This window comes from Pan troglodytes, chromosome 12, assembly GCF_028858775.2.
Source record: "Pan troglodytes isolate AG18354 chromosome 12, NHGRI_mPanTro3-v2.0_pri, whole genome shotgun sequence".
Lineage (NCBI taxonomy): Eukaryota > Metazoa > Chordata > Mammalia > Primates > Hominidae > Pan > Pan troglodytes.
Window position 1 is genome coordinate 61,669,633 of NC_072410.2, and position 23,042 is coordinate 61,692,674.

The 23,042-nt window shown below is 41.6% G+C and overlaps 2 protein-coding genes across 18 annotated transcripts in view; one reads left to right on the top strand and one right to left on the bottom strand.

Moving 5' to 3' along the window:
• Window positions 1-21,590, bottom strand: part of PEX13 (peroxisomal biogenesis factor 13) — a 32,135-nt gene extending 10,545 nt beyond the window's left edge. The window contains exons 1-2 of one of the 2 annotated variants that reach the window (XM_525763.8): window positions 21,182-21,590; window positions 6,894-7,588 (exon numbers count right to left, since the gene is read on the bottom strand). In XM_525763.8, the coding sequence (XP_525763.2) occupies window positions 6,894-7,588; window positions 21,182-21,273 (787 nt within the window). In that variant the 5' untranslated portion in view covers window positions 21,274-21,590. Of the gene's footprint in view, window positions 1-6,893; window positions 7,589-21,158 lie in introns of both variants that reach the window. The other variant, XM_063789858.1, reaches the window with a different exon arrangement.
• The window catches only part of PUS10 (pseudouridine synthase 10), a 78,077-nt gene continuing 75,757 nt past the window's right edge, over window positions 20,723-23,042 (top strand). For 3 of the 16 annotated variants that reach the window (XM_003309026.5, XM_063789844.1, XM_063789850.1), the window contains exon 1: window positions 21,803-21,886. The gene's annotated coding sequence lies outside the window, so the exon portion shown is untranslated. Of the gene's footprint in view, window positions 20,993-21,583; window positions 22,197-23,042 lie in introns of those variants that run through there. The other 13 variants (XM_054678415.2, XM_063789851.1, XM_063789846.1 and 10 more) reach the window with 12 other exon arrangements.

Sequence of the window (23,042 nt, forward strand, 5' to 3'; positions counted from 1 at the left end):
TTATTCTCTTTGTAGTAATTGTGAATGGGAGTTCACTCATGATTTGGCTATTACTGGTGTATAGGAATGCTTGTGATTTTTGCACACTGATTTTGTATCCTGATACTTTGCTGAGGTTGCTTATCAGCTTAAGGAGATTTTGGGCTGACACAATGGGGTTTTCTAAATATACAACCATGTCATCTGCAAACGGAGACAATTTGAGTTCCTCTTTTCCTAACTGAATACCCTTTATTTCTTTCTCTTGCCTGACTGCCCTAGCCAGAACTTCTAACACCATGTTGAATAGGAGTGGTGACAGAGGGCATCCTTGTCTTGTGCTGGTTTTCAAAGGGAATGCTTCCAGTTTTTGCCCATTCAGTATGATATTAGGTGTGGATTTGTCATAAATACCTTTTATTATTTTGAGATACATTCCATCAATACCTAGTTTATTGAGAGCTTTTAGCATGAAGGACTGTTGAATTTTGTTGAAGGCCTTTTCTACATCTATTGAGATAATCATTTGGTTTTTGTCTTTGGTTCTGTTTATGTGATGGATTACATTTATTGATTTGCGAATGTTGAACCAGCCTTGCATCTCAAGGATGAAGCCAACTTGATCATGGTGGATAAGCTTTTTGATGTGTTGCTGGATTCGGTTGGCCAATATTTTATTGAGGATTTTTACATTGATGTTCATCAGGGATACTGGCCTACAATTCTTTTGTGTGTGTGTTTCTCTGCCAGGCTTTGGTATCAGGATGATGCTGGCCTCATAAAATGAGTTAGGGAGGATTCCCTCTTTTTCTATTAATTGGAATAGTTTCAGAAGGAATGGTATCAGCTCCTCTTTCTACCTCTGGCAGAATTTGGCTGTGAATCTGTCTGGTCCTGGACTTTTTTTGGTTGGTAGGTTATTAATTACTGCCTCAATTTCAGAACCTGTTATTGGTCTATTCAGAGATTCAACTTCTTCTTGGTTTAGTCTTGGGAGGGTGTATGTGTCCAGGAATTTATCCATTTCTTCTAGATTTTCTAGTTTACTTATGTAGAGGTGTTTATAGTATTCTCTGATGGTAGTTTGTATTTCTGTGGGATGGGTGGTGATACCCCTTTTATCATTTTTTATTACATCTATTTGATTCTTCTCTCTTTTCTTTATTAGTCTTGCTAGCAGTCTATTTTGTTGATCTTTTCAAAAAACCAGCTCCTGGATTCACTGATTTTTTGAAGGGTTTTTTATGTCTCTATCTCCTTCAGTTTTGCTCCGATCTTAGTTATTTCTTGCCTTCTGCTAGCTTTTGAATTTGTTTGCTCTTGCTTCTCTAGTTCTTTTAATTGTGATGTTAGGGTGTTGATTTTAGATCTTTCCTGCTTCTTGTGGGCATTTAGTGCTATAAATTTTCCTTTACACACTGCTTTAAATGTGTCCCAGAGATTCTGGTATGTTCTGTCTTTGTTTTCCTTGGTTTGAAAGAACATATTTCTGCCTTCATTTCGTTATTTACCCAGTAGTCATTCAGTAACAGGTTGTTCAGTCTCTATGTAGTTGTGTGGTTTTGAGTGTTTATTAATCCTGAGTTCTAGTTTGATTGCACTGTGGTCTGAGAGACAGTTTGTTGTGATTTCTGTTCTTTTAAATTTGCTGAGGAGTGTTTTACTTCCAATTGTGTGGTCAATTTTAGAATATGTGTGATGTGGTGCTGAGAAGAATGTATACTCTGTTGATTTGGGGTGTAGAGTTCTGTAGATGTCTATTAGGTCCGCTGGGTCCAGAGGTGAGTTCAAGTCCTGGATATCCTTGTTAACCTTTTGTCTCATTGATCTAATATTGACAGTGGGGTGTTAAAGTCTCCCATTATGATTGTGTGCGAGTCTAAGTCTCTTTGTAAGTCTCTAAGGACTTACTTTATGAATCTGGGTGCTCCTGTATTGGATGCATATATATTTAGGATAGTTAGCTCTTCTTGTTGAATTGATCCCTTTACCATTATGTAATGGCCTTGTCTCTTTTGATCTTTGTTTAAAGTCTGTTTTATCAGAGACTAGGATTGCAACTCCTGCTTTTTTTTTTTGCTTTCCATTTACTTGGTAGATCTTCCTCCATCCCTTTATTTTGAGCCTATGTGTGTCTTTGAACAAGAGATGGGTCTCCTGAATACAGCACACCCATGGGTCTTGACTCTTTATCCAATTTGCCAGTCTGTGTCTTTTAATTGGGGCATTTAGTCCATTTACATTTAAGGTTAACATTGTTATGTGTGAATCCGATCCTGTCATTCATTATGATGTTAACTGGTTATTTTGCCTGTTAATTGATGCAGTTTCTTCATAGCGTTGATGGTCTTTACAATTTGGCATGTTTTTGCAGTGGCTGGTACCAGTTGTTCCTTTCCATGTTTAGTGCTTCCTTCAGGAGCTTTTGTAAGGCAGGCCTGCTGGTGAAAAAATCTCTCAGCATTTGCTTGTCTGTAAAGGAATTTATTTCTCCTTCGCTTATGAAGCTTAGTTTGGCTGGATATGAGATTCTGGGTTGAAAATTCTTTTAAGAATGTTGAATATTGGCTCCCACTGTCTTCTGGCTTGTAGGGTTTCTGCTGAGAGCTGCTGTTAGTCTGATGGGCTTCCCTTTGTGGGTAATCCGGCCTTTCTCTCTGGCTGCTCTTAACATTTTTTCCTTCATTTCAACCTTGGTGAATCTGACAATTATGTGTCTTGGGGTTGCTCTTCTCGAGGAGTATCTTCGTGGTGTTCTCTGTATTTCCTGAATTTGAATGTTGGCCTGCCTTGCTAGTTAGGGAAGTTCTCCTGGATAATATCCTGAAGAGTGTTTTCTAACTTGGTTTCATTCTCCCTATCACTTTCCGGTACATCAATCAAACGTAGATTTGGTCTTTTCACATAGTCCCGTATTTCTTGGAGGCTTTGTTCATTTCTTTTCACTCTTTTTTCTCTAATCTTGTATTCTTGTTTTATTTCATTAATTTGATCTTCAATCAGTGATATCCTTTCTTCCACTTGATTGAATCGGCTTTTTTTTTTTTTTTTTTTAGATGGAGTTTCGCTCTTGTTGCCCAGGCTGGAGTGCAATGGTGTGATCTTGGCTCCCTGCAACCTCCGCCTGCTGGATGCAAGCAATTCTCCTGTCTCAGCCTCCCTAGTAGCTGGGATTACAGGCATGTGCCAACACGCCCGGCTAATTTTGTATTTTTAGTAGAGATGGGGTTTCTCCATGTTGGTCAGGCTGGTCTCGAACTCTCGACCTCAGGTGATCCGCCCGCCTTGGCCTCACAAAGTGCTGGGATTACAGGCATGTGCCACCGTGCCTGGCCACTGAATCAGCTATTGAAGCTTGTGTGTGCATCATGAAGTTCTTGTGCTGTGGCTTTTAGCTCCATCAGGTCATTTAAGGTCTTCTGTACACTCTTTATTCTAGTTAGCCATTCATCTAACCTTTTTTCAAGGTTTTTAGCTTCCTTGCGACGGGTTAGAACATGCTCCTTTAGTTCGGAGACGTTTGTTATTACCAACCTTTGGAAGCCTACTTCTGTCAACTTGTCAAACTCATTCTCCATCCAGCTTTGTCCTCTTGCTGGCGAGCAGCTGCGATCCTTTGGAGAAGAGGCGCTCTGGTTTTTTGGAATTTTCAGGTTTTCTGCTCTGGTTTCTCCCCATCTTTGTAGTTTTATCTACCTTTGGTCTTTGATGTTGGCAACCTACAAATGGGGTTTTGGTGTGGATGTCCTTTTTGCTGATGTTGATGCTATTCCTTTCTGTTGTTAGTTTTCCTTCTAACAGTCAGGCCCCTCAGCTGCAGGTCTGTTGGAGTTTGCTTGGAGGTCCACTCCAGACCCTGTTTGCCTGGGTATCACCAGCAGAGGCTGTAGAACAGCAAATATTGCTGCCTGATCCTTCCTCTGCAAGCTTTGTCCCAGAAGGGCACCCACCTGTTGAAGGTGTCTGTTGGCCCCTACTGTGAGGTGTCTCCCAGTCAGGCTACACAGGGGTCAGGGACCTGCTTGAGGAAGCAGTCTGCATTCTTGGAGCTCGCACACTGTGCTCAGAGAACCACTACTCTCTTCAGAGCTGTCAGACAGGGACGTTTAAGTTTGCAGAAGCTGTCTGCTGCCTTTTGTTCAGCTATGCCCTGCCCACAGAGGTGGAATCTAGAGAGGCAATAGTCCTTGCTGAGCTGTGGTGGGGTCCGCCCAGTTCGAGCTTCTGGGCTGCTTTGTTTACACTGTGAGCTACTCAAGCCTCAGCAATGGCAGATGCTGGCCCTGCCCCATCAAGCTGCAGCATTGCTGGTTGATCTCAGACTGCTGCACTAGTAGTGAGCAAGGCTCCGTGGGCATGGGACCTGCCGAGCCAGGCACAGGAGGGAATCTCCTGGTCTGCCAGTTGCGAGGACCATAGGAAAAGGGCTGTATTTGGGCAGGAGTGTACCATTCCTCCAGGTACAGTCACTCATGGCTTCCCTCGGCTAGGAAAGGGAAACCCCCTGACCCCTTGCGCTTCCTGGGTGAAGCGATGCCCTGCCCTGCTTCAGCTCGCCCTCTGTGGGCTGTACCCACTGTCCAACCAGTCCCAGTGAGATGAACTAGGTACCTCAGTTGGAGATGCACCCACCTTCTGCGTCGATCTTGCTGGGAGCTGCAGACCGGAGCTGTTCCTATTTGGCTATCTTGGAAGCGACTGCCCGCAAAAAGGTATTCTTTTTAAAACCTAAGTCGGCTGGGCGTGGTGGCTCATGCCTGTAATCCTAGCACTTTGGGAGGCTGAGGTGGGCAGACTGCCTGAGCTCAGGAGTTTGAGACCAGCCTGGGCAACACGGTGAAACCCCGTCTCTACTAAAATACAAAAAATTAACCAGGTGTGGTGGCCTACACCTGTAGTCCCAGCTACTCAGAAAGCTGAGGCAGGAGAATTGCTTTAACCCAGGAGGTGGAGGTTGCAGTGAGCTGAGATCGCGCCACTGCACTCCAGCCTGGGTGACAGAGCAAGACTCTGTCTCCCAAAGAAAAAAAAAAAACAAAAAACAAAACAAAAAAAACACCTAAGTCAGGTCATATTACTCCTTTGCTCACAAATCTCCAGTGGCTTCCCATTTTGGAATAAAGGCCAATGTTCTTACACATGTCTACAACTTATACCATCTACTCCCTTCATCTCCTGCCACTAACACTTTGCTCCAATCACACTGGCCTCCTTCCCGTTCCCATGATATGCCACTTACATACCTCTACATTTTTGCTGTTCCCTATGACTGAAAACACTCTTCCTTCAAAGAGCTGCAGGACTTACTCCCTTAACTCCTTCAGGGAGGCGTTCCCTGACTATATGTAGCACTGCAACCCCTGTTCCTCCTCCTGACACTCCCAAAATTCTTCCCGGTTTTGTTTTTTCCCCTATAGCACTTACCAGTACCTTCTGGCTTACTATATATTTTACTTATTTATTTACTGTTTCTCCCTATTAGACTGCCACAAAGGCAGAGATTTTTAGAATATATTTTATTCATTGCTATATCCCTAGCTCTGAGAATTCTTTGGTATGTAGTTGGCACCCAACAAATATTTATTGAGTTAATAAAACATTATCCTTCTAATAACCCAAATTTAAAGGTCTAGGACATTTTGATTTCTACTTTGCCTTTATATACCTCATTTAGTCAGTAACTACATCCTCTGAATCTATTATATGAATCCTGCTTCTCACACACTCTATTTTGGGTCTTCATTATCTCTCAAACAGTCTAATGCAAAAGTATCATTACTGATGACCCCAAATTAATAAATATCTATTAAGTACCTTCTATGTGTCAAGCAGGTTAGACAGTAGGAATACAAAGGTGAATACAACCCAAATCCTTTATGAACTTTACCATCTAATTACAACGTGCTGACTTCTACTGATTTATCTTAAACCCTTCAGACTGACTTTTTCATTTACATGTATGTCAGTCTGCTTAAAAACAAAAACAAACATAAACTACCAAAAAACCATCCATTCCTTATGTAAAGATTAAGTCTCATAATGCCAATTAAGAGCTTCTACTATTAGCTTTCAACCTAATTTCTCAGCATTATTTCTTACTATCCAATGCAATACTATAGGACAACTACCAAATAAATCTCATATTTTCTGCCTATATACTTTTGTTCAAGCTGGTCTATCAGCTTGATAGTTTTTGTTTCTTTATCTAACTTTTGAAAGGTTGCCTAGCTTTCAAAAATCTAACTTAGATGCCATTTCTTCCTGGATACCACAGTAAAAAATGTTAGCTTCTCTTTTCTAAAGTGAGCTAATACTCTCTACTAGTTGAGAGAATATAGCTTAACATTCAACCAGTCCTGGTTTTGTTTATAGTTCTGCCTTATTAAAGATGTGACCCTAGGTAAGTGAGTTCTCTGGATCTCAGTTTTATCACTTGCAAAATGAGGATAATTCCTATCTCTTTGGATTGTTGAAATAATTAAATGAGATAAAACACACAAAATACCTAGCACAGTGTCTTGCATATTAAAAAAGGTTCAAGAAACCTTATGTCTCTCCCCAATTGTTATATTTCTTATCACACTTTCTGCCTCATTACCTGTATATGTGTCTTAAACCACCTCCCTTCCAATAAATTTTAGAAAGATAGGAATTATGCCCTATGTATCTTTGTATCCTCCACAGCACCAATTTCAGTACCTTGTAAACAGGTAATGTGCACTATTTAACTGAACAATAAACTAATCAGCAAGCCTATTTTTGCTATATATTCCTCTGCCAGTTTTGAAGCTCTTAACTGAAAATATAACTGGAAACAGTAAATACAAATCAATATAAAGAAAACTAACAAATCTATTCTTGAAATTTGAGATTGTTATATGGTATCTGAACCTGTTCCCTTACAGTTCTCTTACCTGTTACTTCATCACTGTGAGTAGACAATAGTTTCCAAATGAGGTAAGGACCACCAAGGATAACAGCAAAGAACAAGAATATTGGCCAAGATTTTGCTGAGGTAGCTGCTCGGTCCTCAGCACCAAGGCATGCCACAGTTCCTTCACTCTCTGCCCAGAGGTCTTCATTCTCAGAGCCTCTTCTTAAACCTAACATCCGCTGTAGCCGTCTGTAAAGATACCGTATAGTCCTAACTAATGCAAAAGCTGAAAACACTTTTGTAAAGTGTATTTTCAATCGGGAAAAGTGATTTGCTACATCCAATACAGCCCTGAAACTGTTATAGACAGCTGAAAAGGTAGCATCCATCATCATACTGACAGAGGCAAATGCATGCACAATACTTTCAATGGACTGAAATGCACCCCTGCTGCTTTCTTCAGCTTGCTGAACAAATCTACTGGGTGGAAGATCATCTACACGGAGGCGGTTGTAGCCCAGCCCATTATATCCATAACTATAAGGACTATAGCCTCCATAAAATGAATTTCCATAGGCACCATATCCAGAAGAAAATGAACTGTAAGCAGGTCTAAAAGTGTTCACACTGCTACTTCCTGTCTGCTGTGATGGCCTTGGAAGAATAGGTGGGGGCACTCTGGTAAGTGCTGGTTGTCCAGGTCTTGTCATTAAAGTAGGACCCAAATCAGCAGATCTAAAACCAAAAAAGATTCAAAACAGTTATTTAAGCATACAATAAATTCAATTCAAAGTAAGTATTAAACATCTCCTATATACCTGGTGCTATGACAAATTCTACTGAAGACTGATTAATTGATTTAGAGACAGGGTCTCACTCTGTTGCCCAAGCTGGAGTGTAGTAGCACAATCAAAAGCTCACTGTAGCCTCAACCTCCCAGGCTCAAGTGATCCTCCCACCTCAGCCTCCTGAGCAGTTGGGACTACAGGTGCATGCCACCACACCTGGCTAATTTTTTATATTTTTTGTAGAGATGGGGTTTCACCATGTTGCCCAGGCTGGTCTCAAACTCCTGGGCTCAAACGATCCACCTGCCTTGGTTTCCTAAAGTGCTGGGATTACAGGTGTGAGCCACTGTGCCCAGGCATCACTTTAAAGTTTAAAATTTAATAGGTTTTAGTACACTCACAGAGGTGTGTAACTATCACCATGTCTAATTCAGAAGATTTTCATCACCTCAAAAAAGAAACCCCATATTCATTAGCAGCTATTCCCCATTTCCTGCCCACCCCTCCACCCATCTTTGGCAACCATGAATCTACCTTCTGTCCCTCGGTTTGTCTATTCTGGACATTTCATATATAGTTAATTCTTGTTATTTAAGATAGTTATATCCTGTAAAGTTGCTGTGAACTCTGAACCAGCAGATACCAAATCACTGCTTCTTTCATCAACCAATCAATACATATACTTATTTTATATGTTTCTGTTTAAAGTCACTTTATTCCAGGTATATTGTTAACTCATTAACAACTCATGGCCAACAGCACAATAGCCCATGCCTGAATGAAGCTTATCTAACACCTGTATTTTCTCTGTAAGGCACACTACAGCCTTCCTGTGCTTAGGAACACTAGAGATCACTTCAGCACTATGCTTGGGGGCCATTTTAGACAGCAAAATCACCATAAAAAAAATGTGAAAAAACCTGGCACTAAACAGACTTTGATAAGGACAACTGTTTACAGCATGAGAGCTGAAATAAGAAACCAGAGTGTTGCTTTTTTGTCTCTCAGTTGCCCCTCAGTTGTCAGCTGAGGGACAACTCAGATTTTTACCTGATGTACGTTTGTCCTCAAATGACTGTGATAGTGCCAGGAATATTGATTTTCAGATTACAAATAAATTTTAGTGAGCAGACCAATTTGAAAATACAGAATCCACAAATAATGAGGATCTATGGTAAATGGACTCATACAATACGTAGTATTTTGTGACTGGCTTCTTTCACTTAGCATAATGTTTCCAGGGTTTATCCATTTTATAGCATGTATCAGCACAGGCAGCCCTTGGTATCTGTGGGGGAGTGGTTTCAAAATCTCCTTCAGATACCAAAATCCATGAATGCTCAAGTCCTTAATATAAAATAGTATAGCATTTGCATATAACCTATGCACATCCTCCTGTATACTTAAAATCATCTCTAGCTTATAGTATCTAATACACTGTAAATGTATGTAATTACTTATACTGTAGTGTTTAGGAAATAATGACAAGGAATAAAGTCTGTACATGTTCAGTACAGATGCAGTTTTTTTTTTTCTGAATACTTTTTTTTTTTTAAGAGACAGGGTCTCACTCTATTGTCCAGGCTAGAGTGTTGTGGCATGATCATAGCTCACCGCAGCCTCCAACTCCTGGCCTCAAGTGATCCTCCCACCTCAGCCTCCCAAAATTACAGGTGTTAGCCAACACGTCTGGCCTATTTTCTGAATATTTTTGATCCACAGTTGGTTGATCAGATGTGGAAGGCCAACTGTATTTCATTCATTTTTATTGCCAAATTATATTTATTCACACATCAGCTTATGTATATTGGGGCTGTTTTTACTTCTTGGCTATTACAAATAATGCTGCAATGACCACTTATGTACAAGTTTTTGTACGGACATGTTTGCTGGGTTATATGGAAACTCTACATTTAGCCTTTTGAGGAACTGCCAGATTGTGTTCCAAAGCAACTGTATCATTTTACATTCTCGCCAATGTATGAGGGTTTCCAATTTCTCCACATCCTTGGCCACATCTGCTCTTATATTTTTCATTATAGCTATCCTAGTGGGCGTGAGGTGGTATTTCACTGTGGTTTTAATTTGCATTTTCTTGACGGCTAATGATGTTGAGCATATTTTCATGTGCTTATTGGTCGTTTTACAATCTTATTTGGAAAAATATGTATTCAGATACTTTGCCCACTTTTAAGTTCGCCCTCTTTTTTTTTTTTTTTTTTTTTGGAGACAGGGTCTCCCTCTGTCATTGAGGTTGGAGTGCAGAGGCGCAAACACGGCTCAAGTAGTCCTTCTGCCTCAGCTTCCTATGTAGGTGAGACCACCACTCCCGGCTAACTTTTTGGTAGAGATGAGGGTCCCACTTTGTTGCCCAGGCTGGTCTCAAATACCTGGGTTCAAGCAATCCTTCCACTTCTGCCTCTCAAAGTGCTGGGATTACAGGCATGAGCCATTGTACTTGGCTTACCCTTTTTATCACTGCTTTTTAAATTATTGTGCTACATGAGTCAAAAATATCTTAAAAAATTTTTTTGAACAAAAATTCAATTAAGGCTCACACACTGCATTTGGTTGTTTTGTTTCCTTTCTTTTCTAAATGAGAACAATCCCATTTTTTCAAATATCCCTGACCTTCTAAAGAGTCAACCCAGTTTTTTTCTAGAAATGTCCTACCCCCAGCCCAGGCATGGTGGCTCATGCCTGTAATCCCAGCACTTTGGGAGGCTGAGGCAGGCGGATCCCCTCAGGTTAGGAGTTCGAGACCAGCCTGGCCAACATGGTGAAACCCCGTCTCTACTAAAAATACAAAAATTAGCCGGACGTGGTGGTGGGTGCCTGTAGTCCCAGCTACCCGGGAGGCTGAGGGAGAATCGCTTGAACCCCGGAGGCGGATGTTGCAGTGAGCTGAGATCATACCACTGCCCTCCAGTCTGGGTGACACAGTGAGACTCTGTTTCAAAAAAAAAAAAAAGAAAAGAAAAGAAAGAAATGTCCTACCCCCAGATTTGTGTTTCCCCCAAGTGTTGTTTAACTTGTACTCTTATTTCGCCTCCTATTAAATTAAGATTGCATTTAACGGTTTGATTGCAATCAGGTTCAATATTTTTTGGCAAGAATAATTCATAAGTGATATTGTTTACTTCACACAGTATTACTTTAGGAGGCGCATTTGTGAAGCTAAATTTGATTAGTTGGTTAAGGAGGTGACTATTAGATCTTTCCATTAAAATGTATCTTTCCCTTTGTAATTAGTATATAATCTATGGGATGACAGTTTTGTACCACAAATATTCTATTCCTCAGCAACTGTTCATTTGATAGTTTAGCATCCATTCATCATCCTTGCCTGAAACAAATATTAGATGTAGAACTGCAAAATGGTAATTTTCTAATCCAGGCTAAAGTTTTAATTTAGACTTGTATCGTAATATTATAAACAAGCTACTAGAACTCTATTTTTTTTTCTTTTATTGGATCTGATATTTAAAAATGGAACAAAACTTAAAAGGAGCCAGTGAACGGCCAGATAGTGCAGTGCATTCAGGCTTTGATGAAACAGTTCTGCTCCCAAGTATAAGCAATAATAGAGAAAACAGAGAGACAAACAAACAGACATTATCTAGATTTAACACAAGACAGACTTATGGAAGAGAAACTAAACAGAAATGTAAAATGGTAAGGAGGGCTGAAGCTACAGGCCTACTCAATTCTGGTTCTGTAATCAGGCAGTGACAGCCAAGATGCAGGCTTCAATGAAGTAACAAAAACGAAAAGTGCTCAATTAAAATGGAACCAGTTCAATGCTTGAGGCCGGGAGTGAGGATGTGCCACCTTGGCTCCTACAAAGAGATTATAAAATTTGCTGATGACAGTTTAATATTTTGAAAGTTACAGAACTAAGAGAGGGAGAGGACTGTGATAAGGCCTCCAGCCCAGGAAATGAAACAACTGACCGACTTGATGTGTGATATCCTTAATCTAACTCGCTGTTTTTGTGTGTGTGTGTGTGTGTGTGTGTGTGTGTGTGTGTGTGTGTGTGTTTTTTGAGACAGAGTCTCACTCTGTCACCCAAGCTGGAGTTCAGTGGTGCAATCATGGCTCACTGCAACCTCAAACTCCTAGGCTCAAGCGATCCCTCCCACCTCAGCTTCCCAAGTAGCTGGGACTACAGGCGTGCACCACCATGCCTGCCTTTTTTTTTTTTTTTTTTTTTTTTTTTGATATTTTTTGTAGAAATGGGTTCTCGCTACATCTTGAGAGGCTGGTTTCCAACTCCTGGGCTCAAGCAATCCTCCTGCCTTGGCCTCCCAAAGAGCTAAGATTACAGGTGTGAGCCACCATGCCCAGTCTGACCCACTGTTTTTACACCTGATTCTTACCTAAGTGGTAGGTAGAGGGAACAGGGAGAGGCAACAGGACACCTATTAGATAGAGAGAGGGGAACATGGAAGAGGGAAAGGAGAGAAAATAGAACTCCAAAATTACTACTCAAAATGACCATCTCAAAAATGCCACACACATGAAGAAATAAAAACACTAAGAAACAAAGCCAACAAAAATCAGCAAGTATAAAACCCAATTTAAAAAAACTAATTTCATATAACAGCTCAGGAATGATTTTAGATATGTTAAAAATTATGAGAGAGAGAAATGAAATAATATCTGTGAAATAAAAATTGAAATTAAATAAAAACATTTAAATATTTTAAAAATTCCATTAGAAATCTTAGAAAAGGTGGCCACAGGCCAGGCGTGGTGGTTCATGTTTGCAATCCCAGCACTTTGGGAGGCTGAGGTGGGTGGATCACGATGTCAGGAGTTCAAGACCAGCCTGGCCAAGATGGTGAAATACTGCCTCTACTAAAAATACAAAAATTAGCCACGCGTGGTGGTGGGCGCCTGTAATCCCAGCTCCTCAGGTGGCTGAGGCAGAGAATTGCTTGAACCTGGGAAGCGGACAGAGGTTGAGGTGAGCCGAGATAGCACCACTGCACTCCAGCCTGGGCGACAGAGTGAGACTCCGTCTCAAAAAAAAAAAAAAAAAAAAAAAAAAAAAAAAAAAAAAAAAAAAAAGAAAAGGTGGCCACAGCCACTGGAACCGTTTTTCAACTACCGGTCAAGAAGAAAATTAGCTGCTGTACACTAAGGAGCAGAGTGGAAATACAGAACTTGGGAATTCTATTTTAAGTAATGGTTGTCGAGGTAATTAGATTAACCCTCCCAATGAACTAGAAGGGAAGGAAATAGGAAGGAATTCTGTTTAAAGCATTAGAGAACGAGGCACCGAAGAATTCTGGAGACAAAATCAAGGAGGAAAAAAAAACCCAGAGAGCCAGATCTTTTCAGGCGTTTCTCTAGAAACCAGGGCCAATTCCAGAAGAGATGGTTGACAGGATGAGAAGCTGGGCAGAGATTTTAAGACTCCCTGGGCTAAGGAGCCATAAACTGGAGTTCAGAACCCTAAAGAGGAAGGCCATAGGGAACCCTCACACTTCAGATTGGGACCTTAAAAAGGGAAATATGCTAGTAGAAAGGGTGAAAAGGTTAACAGGAAATGGACTAACTGGCAGGAATGAAAACCAAGTTTTAAATCAGCTCAATCCTTTATTGGATTAAAGTGATTCTAGATTGTTAGTGGCCTAACATTCTGGTCAAAAGGAAAAGTCTTTAAAGAAAGATATCCTTAGGCCTCAAATCACATTAAACTGTCTATATACAATGTGCAGCTCTCATTAAAAAATAAACGGGCTTGGCTGGGCATGGTGGCTCACTCCTATAATCCCAGCACTTTGGGAGGCCGAGGTAGGTGGGTCACTTGAATCCAAGAGTTCGAGACCAGCCTGTCCAGCATGGCGAAACCCTGTCTCTACTAAAAATACAAAAATTAGCCAGGTGTGGTGGCGAATGCCTGTAATCCCAGCTACTCAGGTGGCTGAAGCACAAGAATCACTCGAACCTGGGTGACAGGGGTTGTAGTGAGCCGAGATTGTACCACTGCACTCCAGCCTGGGCAACAGAGCAAGACTCTGTCTTAATAATAATGATAATAATAATAATAATGATAGGGCTTACATAACAAAATTATGGGTGGATCATGAGGTCAGGAGTTCAAGACCAGCCTGGCCAAGATGGTGAAACCCCGTCTCTATTAAAAACTATAAAAAATTAGCTGGGTGCAGTGGCAGGTGCCTGTAATCCCAGCTACGGGGGAGGCTCAGGCAGGAGAATTGCTTGAACCTGGGTGGCAGAGGTTGCAATGAGCCGAGATCGCGCCACTGCACTCCAGCCTGGGTAACAGAGTGAGACTGTCTCAAAAACAAAACAAACAAACAAAAAAAGAAACTTCAGATAATACAAAGAGCTCCAAAGGGGATCTAGATAATAGAGTTATTATAGACTTATTAGGCAGAAACTTTAAACAACTGTGTTGAATATATTCAAATAAAAAAGGCAAGACTGGGATTTTCCAAAAGAAAATAGGAACTATAATATAAAGCAGGACCAAATGAAGATTCTACAACTAAAAACCAAACCAAACCAAACCAAACCTGAAATTACGAACTCAATGACTGTTTTTTTTGTTTTTGTTTTTGTTCTTAGATGGAGTCTCACTCTGTTGCCCAGGCTGGACTGCAGTGGCGTGATCTCGGCTCACTGCAAGCTCAGCCTCCTGGGTTCATACCATTCTCCGGCCTCAGCCTCCTGAGTAGCTGGGACTACAGGCGCCCACCACCACGCCCAGCTAATTTTTTGTATTTTCAGTAGAGACGGGGCTTCACCATGTTAGCCAGGATGGTCTCGATCTCCTGACCTCGTGATCCACCCGCCTCGGCCTCCCAAAGTGCTGGGATTACAGGCATGAGCCACTGCACCCGGCCTCAATGACTGGTTTAATACCAGATTAGACACAGTGAAAGAAAAATATCAGTGAACTAGGAAAGAGATGGGAAGAAAATACCCAGAATGAAGCATAAGAAACAGAAGGATAAATACAGAAAAGAGAGTAAGATACAGGGAGTATAGTGACATATGGGGTATATATGCAAGTTGAGTTAAAGGAGTAAAGTGACAATAGATAGAAACCATATTTAAAGAAATAATGGCTTAAAGTTTTCTGGAATTAATAAGAGGCATCAAAGTCAGATTCAAGTATCCCTGTGAATTCCACCCAGGATAATACAAAGAAGACCACACTGAGGCCTAACAAAGCAAACTGCTGAAAACTAAAACAGAGAAAAAATATTGAAAGCAACCAGATCAGGGGTGGGGTAAGATTCTTTTTAAAGGAGCAAAGAATAAGACAGAGATGGTGAGGGAGTGGTGGCTCATGCCTGTAATCCCAGCATTTTGGCAGACCTAGGTGGGAAGATCACTTGAGCCCAGGAATTTAAGATCGGCCTTGGCAACATGGCAAAAACCCATCTCTACAAAAAATACAAAAATTAGCTGGGTGTTGTAGCACTTACCTGTGGTCCCAGCCACTCGGGAGGCTGAGGTGGGAGGACTGCTTGAGCCCTGGGAGGTGGAAGCTGCAGTGAGGTGTGATTGCGTCACCACACTCCAGCCTGGTGACAGAGTGAAACTTATTTCAAAACAAACAAACAAACAAACAAAACAAAAGACAGAGATGGCCAAAAAGTCAAGAGAGCTGACAAAAAAAAAAAAAAAAAAGAAGTCAGGAAAAACTTAGGTCCCTTGATGACAATGTTGAGAAGGCAGATCTCTAGACTTCTTGCTAACTAAACAATAAATGTCTTAATAGTCCAAATCACAGTGAGTCAGATACTGTTACTTATAGCAGACACTATTCCCGATATAATGCTTAACAGAAGAAGAGACAGTAAAGACTAGTGTTCAAACAAAACTTAAAATAATATTTAAAGGTATAATTGATGAGCATTTTCCTGAATTAAAAAAAGAAATGAATCCTCAGACTGAATACTGTGGATACTAAGCAGGAAGAAAAAAAAAATGTGTGTGTGTGTGTGTGTGTGTCTGTATATTCCTACCTGGTTACAATATAATAAAGCTAGAGGACCAAATGTATCAAGGCTACTAAGGAGAAGGCAGTCTGCCTATAAAGAAATGAATTAGGCCAGGTGAGATGGCTCACGCCTGTAATCCCAGCATTTTGGGAGGCTGAGGTGAGAGGATTGCTTGAGCCCAGGAGTTCGAGACCAGCCTGGGAAACAAGGCAAAACTCCATCTCTACTAAAAATATAAAAATTAGTTGGGCATGGTGGCATGCACCTGTAGTCCCAGCTACTCAGGAGGCTGAGGCAGGAGGACCACTTAATCCCAGGATGTAGAAGCTGCAGTGAGCCATGACTGCACCACTGCACTCCAGCCCGGGTGGCAGAGTGAGACACTGTCTAAAAAAAAAAAAGAAATTAGACTCAACAGAAAAATCTATCTAGCTATAAAACTTTGATACAAAACCAGAATAGTACAAAGAAAAAAAATTCAATTTCACCTAGGAACATGTATGCAACAGTCTCACAATATTAGAATAGAGTTTTTTCTTTTTGGAGACAGGGTCTTGCTATGTCACCCAGGCTGGAGTGCAGTGGTATGATGACAGCTCACTGCAGCCTTGAACTCCTGGACTCAAAGGGATCCTCCCACCTCAGCCTCCCTAGTGGCTAGGACTACAGGCACACAGCACTACACCTGGCCAATTTTAAAATTTTTTATAGACAGAGTCTTGCTATGTTGCTCAGACTAGTCTTGAACTTCCGGCCTCAAGCAATCCTCCTGCCCCGGCCTTCCAAAATGCTGGGATTACAAATGTGAACCACTCCAACTGGCTTAGAATAGAATTTAGAATTGCATATCAGAAAAAAATCAAGACTAATCAAAGTTCATTGAGAAATGCAAGGATGGTTCAACAATAGAAGGTTGATACAATAAACAACATTTTCTCTAATCTTGTCTTCTCACTTTATTTCATCAATTTGATCTTCAATTACTGATATCCTTTTTTCCACTTCATTGAATCAGCTATTGAAGCTTGTGCGTGCATCACGAAGTTCTTGTGCCATGGTTTTCAGCTCCATCAGGTCATTTAAGGTCTTCTCTACACTGTTTATTCTAGTAAGCCATTCATCTAACCTTTTTTCAAGGTTTTTAGCTTCTTTGCGACGGGTTAGAACATGCTCCTTTAGCTCGGAGAAGTTTGTTATTGCCGACCTTCTGAAGCCTACTTCTGTCAACTCATCAAAGTCATTCTCTGTCCAGCTTTGTTCCGTTGCTGGCAAGGAGCTGCAATCCTTTGGAGGAGATGAGGTGCTCTGATTTTTAGAATTTTCAGCTTTTCTGCTCTGGTTTCTTCCCCATCTTTGTGGTTTTATCTACCTTTGGTCTTTGATGTTGGTAACCTACAAATGGGGTTTTGGTGTGGATGTCCTTTTTGTTGATGTTGAAGCTATTCCTTTCTGTCTACTAGTTTTCCTTCTAATGGTCACGTCCCTCAGCTGCAGGTCTGTTGGAGTTTGCTGGAGGTCCACTGCAGACCCTGTTTGCCTGGGTATCACCAGCAGAGGCTACAGAACAGCAAATATTGCTGCCTGATCCTTCCTCTGGAAGCTTTGTCCCAGAGGGACACCTGCCTGTTTGAGGTGTCTGTCAGCCCCTACTGGGAGGTGTTTCCCAGTCAGGCTACACGGGGGTCAGGGACCCACTTGAGGAGGCCGTCTGTCCGTTCTCAGAGCTCAAACACCGTGCTGGGAGAACCACTGCTCTCTTCAGAGCTATCAGACAGGGACGTTTAAGTCCACAGAAGTTTCTGCTGCCTTTTGTTCAGCTATGCCCTGCCCACAGAGCTGAAGTCTATGGAGGCAGTAGGCCTTGCTGAGCTGCAGTGGGCTCCTCCCAGTTCAAGCTTCCTTGGCGCTTTGTTTACCTACTCAAGCCTCAGCAATGGTGGATTCCCCTCCCCCTGCCAGGCTGCTGCCTCGCAGGTTGATCTCAGACTGCTGTGCTAGCACTGAGCAAGGCTCCATGGGTATAGGACCCGTCAAGCCAGGCATGGGAGAGAATCTCCTGGTCTGCTGGTTGCTAAGACTGTGGAAAAAGCCCACTATTTGGGCAGAAGTGTCCCATTTTTCCAGGTATAGTCTGTCACGGCATCCCTTGGTTAGGAAAGGGAAATCCCCCAATCCCTTGCGCTTCCTGGGTGAGGCGATGCCCTGCCTCGATTCGGCTCACCCTCCATGGGGTGCACCCAGTGTTCAACCAGTCCCAGTGAGATGAACCAGGTACCTCAGTTGGAAATGCAGAAATCACCCGTCCTGTGTGTCAATCACACTGGGAGCTGCAGACCAGAGCTGTTCCTATTCCCACATTTTCATACTAAAGCGAAAATACATACAATGGTCTCAACAGATGCAGAAAAGCCATTCATAAAATTTAATATTTCTTCACGATAAAAATCTGAGCAAGGTAAGGGCTGGGCGTAGTGGCTCACACCTGTAATCTCAGCACTTTGGGAGGCCTAGGTGGGCAGATCACCTGAGGTCAGGAGTTCAAGACCAGCCTGGCCAACATAGTGAAACCCCATCTCTATTAAAAATACAAAAATTAGCTGGGCGGAGTGGCACGCGCCTGTAGTCTCAACTGTCCGGGAGACTGAGGCAGGAGAATCACTTGAACCCAGGAGGTAGAGGTTGCCATGAGCCAAGATTGCCTCTCTGCACTCCAGCCTGGGAGACACAGTGAGACTCCATCTCAAACAAAAATAAAAATGAAATAAAAATAAAATAAAATAAATCTGAGCAAGGTAGAGAGAGAGAATTTTGACAAGATATCTATCAAAAACAAAAAGCAAACTTCACATTTAACAGTAAAACTTCAGAAGCACTCCAGTGGAAGTCAGGACCAATACAAGGGTGCTAGCTTATCTGTAAATGACAGAACTGGCTACACAAAACTAAAGAGAATTTCAACCAAACCATCAGAACTAATTAAGAGTTTGAGATTATGCTGTACATAATATTTACATTAAAAAAAATCAATAGCATTCTGCCATACCAGTTAATAACCAACTGGAAAATGTAAAAGGAAAAAAGAAAGCCCATTTGCAACTACTACAGCAAAAATAATCTAGGAATAAAAAATAAAATATGGAAAAAAATTTCATGGAGGTAATTATAAGTTTTTTGTTGTTGTTGTTGTTTGAGATGGAGTCTCCCTCTGTTGCCCAGGCTGCAGTGCAGTGGCGTGATCTTGGCTCACTGCAAGCTCCGCCTCGTGGGTTCACGCCATTCTCCTGCCTCAGCCTCCTGATTAGCTTGGGACTACAGGCGCCCGCCACCGCACCCAGCTAATGTTTTTTTGTATTTTTAGTAGAGACAGGGTTTCACCGAGTTAGCCAGGATGGTCTCGATCTCCTGACCTCGTGATCTGCCCGCCCAGTCTCCCAAAGTGGATAATTATAAGATATTTCAGGCAAAAAGATAAATTCCCACCAATTGTAGCTTATACAATATTCATGGAATAAAAACTTACTTGATCCATAAATTCAGCTCAGTTCCAATAAAAATCCCAGTAAGTCTTTTTATAAAGGACTAAGTGTAACGAGCGCAATTACAAAGAGCAGCAATGTGTGGAAACTCTTGACATACTACATATCAAGACTTATAAAATTCTGTAATTAAGATAGTGTGGTGCTAGTAGAAAGTCAGAAAATGCCCAAAACAGAACTACATATTTAGGAAATTTTGATATGACATAGATGGCATTATAAACTAAGAATAGACTACTCAATAAATGGTGCTGCGACAATTAGTTACCTATATGGAAAAAAAAATAGATTTTTATACAAAGTCAGTTCCATGTGGATTAAATGCAAATGAGAAAACCAGAAGATTTAAAAGAAAACATACAGAAAAACTGTCCTGATCTAGGTAGACAGGATTTCTTAAAGACAAAAAGCATAAACAATAAAATATGACAATTTTGGCTGTATTAAAATCAAAAACATCTGTACAAAAAATTAAACATAAATATAAAGAAAAGAAGCCACACAGTGAAAAATATTAGCAAAATGTAGTAACAAAAAAGGATTAGTTTAACAATACTCTTACAAAGTGGTAAGCAAAGATAAAGCCAATAGAAAATTGGGCAACAGAAAAAACAAAAACAGATACAAAAAATAATATATAAATAGTAACATGTAATTAGATATAAAATATATATTATTGTTACATTGTTAAGTTTTAGATATAAAATGCATATAAATAGCACAAACCTAAGTACTAAAATATAAAAACATTACTGGGTATGCGAAACACCAAATAAGGACAATAGTCACCACTATAAAGAAGAATGGGAGAGTTTAACCGTCTTTTATTTTGAAAAATTCGACATAAGTCTGGCAAATGTTAACATTGTTTAAAGTTGAGTAGTGAATATATAGGTATTATCTTACTCTCTACTGGTCTCTGTGTTTAAAATATTTCACGATAAAGTGGGAAAATGGTTAATTTTACATAAAAAGAACTTTAACAGATGCAAAAAATAAAACCTCTCATTCGACAAGCAGCCTAAATGGGGAAAAAAGAACCCACTCAAAAAAAAGGTAGCAGATAATGTCACCGTGGCTTACCAGCCTAATCAAACTTATTACTTGTTATGTATATATCCTTATTAAACTAAGTCGTTACTGTGTTAAAGCATTTTAGTGTTTAAATAAAAGATTTCAGAATACAGCAGAAATACATTCCAATATGTTGGGGTTTTTACGCTTAGGAAAACCTACAATAGTAGGCGATTTGACATTTGAATCACACCTATCTGAATTAAGATGTCCAGCACTACCAAACAAAAGCCACACGAGGCCACGAAACACTCCCAACTCTGCACGTTTTAGCCTTTTTAAAGTCCTAGAAACCAACTGATACTGATTAAAAACCAAACAAAAAAAAAATACAGGCCTCAGAAAAATACACTATTTTGCACACAAAGGCCATCCATAGGCCTCAGATCTAGAACTCCTGCTTTAAAGTTGCTTCTCCAATCTCGATCCGAAACGCTGGCTGAGTTATGCTGGAAAAGAATGCAAAGTGTACGGGGCTTGAGTTCCAGTTGCGTAAAACCTTTCCGGCTTTCAGCAACTTCTCGAGAGATTAACACCTTTAAGGAGAGACTTTGCTCCCTGTCGATGCCGTGGCTGGACAAATGCCGCTCTCAACTGCTACAGACCGAAGTCTACGCTTTAAAGATAGAGAAGCCATTCTGTCAAAGTGAAAACAGAAGCGGTAGGTAGGAAGCCGCCCCCCTTTCTTTCAAGCACAGAGACCCAGAGAGACGCCCAGGAGCTCCCGAAAAAAACGTTGCTGATTAGAGCTGCCAGGTCAGAAACAGCTGTGAGACACTGAAGTCCCCACTTGTAAGCGCCCCAGCTCCACCTCGGCCCCTATCCCCAAGGTTGGGTATTGGTTAAAGGGGGGAAGGGAATACCTCCACTAACCGCTACAACCGCCTCCTGCCAAGTCCCCGCTTGGGCCCACCAAACTCACAGCCTGAAGAATCCCACACTCACTGGAAAGTGGGGCCCGGTCCTGGTCCCGGTCCGGCTCCCGGAATTCGGCGGGTCTCCCAGGGTTTGGGGGGAGGTGGCGGCTGGGACGCCATCTCCTCCGCCTCCTCTCGGCTCCCGCTCCTACCCCTGACTGTCCAGGCCCGCGTAGACCAGCACCTGGAGCGTAAGGCACAACGGGCAGAACACCGAGCCGTCCACCCCGCCCACCCTTGCAGTCAGGACAAGGCTTGAGTTACTTTGCCAGCTGAATCCATACAGCGGGAGGTTATGCCACTAATTTGTGGGAAGAAACACGCTCTTTGTATTTGCCCCAGAAAGAGCTGCCGTTCTAAACCTCAGGGTAAAGGCTCATCGATATTTCTGGTAGCGGCTACAACTCCCTAGACGTCGGAGTCCCACCGAGGCTTTTCTGGGAGTGGACCAGTCGGGCTAGGAGTAAAGCCGCACGCACTCCTTCGCTTGTTGGGGAGGTGGGGTGAGGTGGCAAACCAGGCAGTTTTTCGGATTTCCTTTACAAACAAGAAGGGAGAAGCTCACTTAGTCCTAGCGAGAGCGGGCTGGTACTTTTGTTCTAAAGCCCACGTTTCCTCGGGGAACAGAATTGCTAGACGCAATAGGTGCGTTGTCTTTAGTCTTCCCTGTTCCCTTCGAGGGCCGGAAGGGGTTAAATCTCAGGCTCCGGCGTCTGGGGAGAAGGTGAGGCGGGTAGGTAAGAGGTGAAGGAGTGCAGACTGGGTGCAAAAGAGGTGTGGCGGGAGAGAGTTCGTTTCTCTCCTGCTGGAGCGGCTTTGTTAGCAAAGGAGGGGTGAGTGGGAAGTTTGTTGCACCTGACCGAAGGGGGAAGGGCTTGCTTGGCGAAAACTGAGGCTTGAGGTTAGATCTCGGGATGAACTTTTCAAGAGTCCACAGTAGATTCCAGAGCTGAATGTTTCAGAAGCCCAGTGAAGTGTGATCACCTCTTTCTCCGTAAATCCACACCCCCAGCCCCACGCCGCGTTACGAATGACACCCTTCGGTAGGGAAATGAGTTTTAAAAGATCTTAGGATATGAGACTCAGTCTGGTCATTTCGCTAGTTTTTCTTATACCCTGCCCCTTTTCTCATTTTCGATGACTGGTTTTTGTAATCGTCCAAGAGGTGAAAATAAAGTCCTTCCTCTCCTCCAGTAAGCCAGAGACTGGGCTAGTTATCCTTGATTTGGGGAGGAGGGATTCAGTCCTCCTAGGGAGCCTGACACATGAAAGGCGGCTTTGTAGCAACTTGTTACAGAGTTATTTCTATAAAACAAACAAATAAACGAAAAGCAAACATCTTGAGGGTAACCAACACTGGAAAACTTACATTGTGGAATACCTTTCTCAGGGCTTGCTTTCAAACATAATAAATCTAATATGGACAACCGATTTCTAATATCTTATGAAATCCTGGCATTTAATTACCTCACGATGAAAAAACCAAATTTAAGACGTAACGTATTTTCTCCTTTTAATGTTAACATTCTTGAGAAGTTGATAGATTGTTGGTAGGTGAAAATGATGTTGAGAGGTTTGTAAATTCATAGCTCGTTTATTAACACACATTCAAAAGAGGTCTTTTTTGGGGTCTATTTTTAGACCTCTTCAAATTACTCAGGACTGGAAGTTTTGTAATTCTCATCAATCAGGTTTGGGAACTTCTCAGAGCCAGGAGATTGTAATGTGTCATTTATTTACTTTGCATGATACCTTTGTTCTTGTGAACTTATTGGAAAAATAAACATTGTCTTCTAGCCATGGAAAATAAAATAAATTTTAATATAGCTATTTAAGTATCGAGGGAAATCTTCATTAAGTGTCCTTTTAAAGTGCTTATTGATTTATTG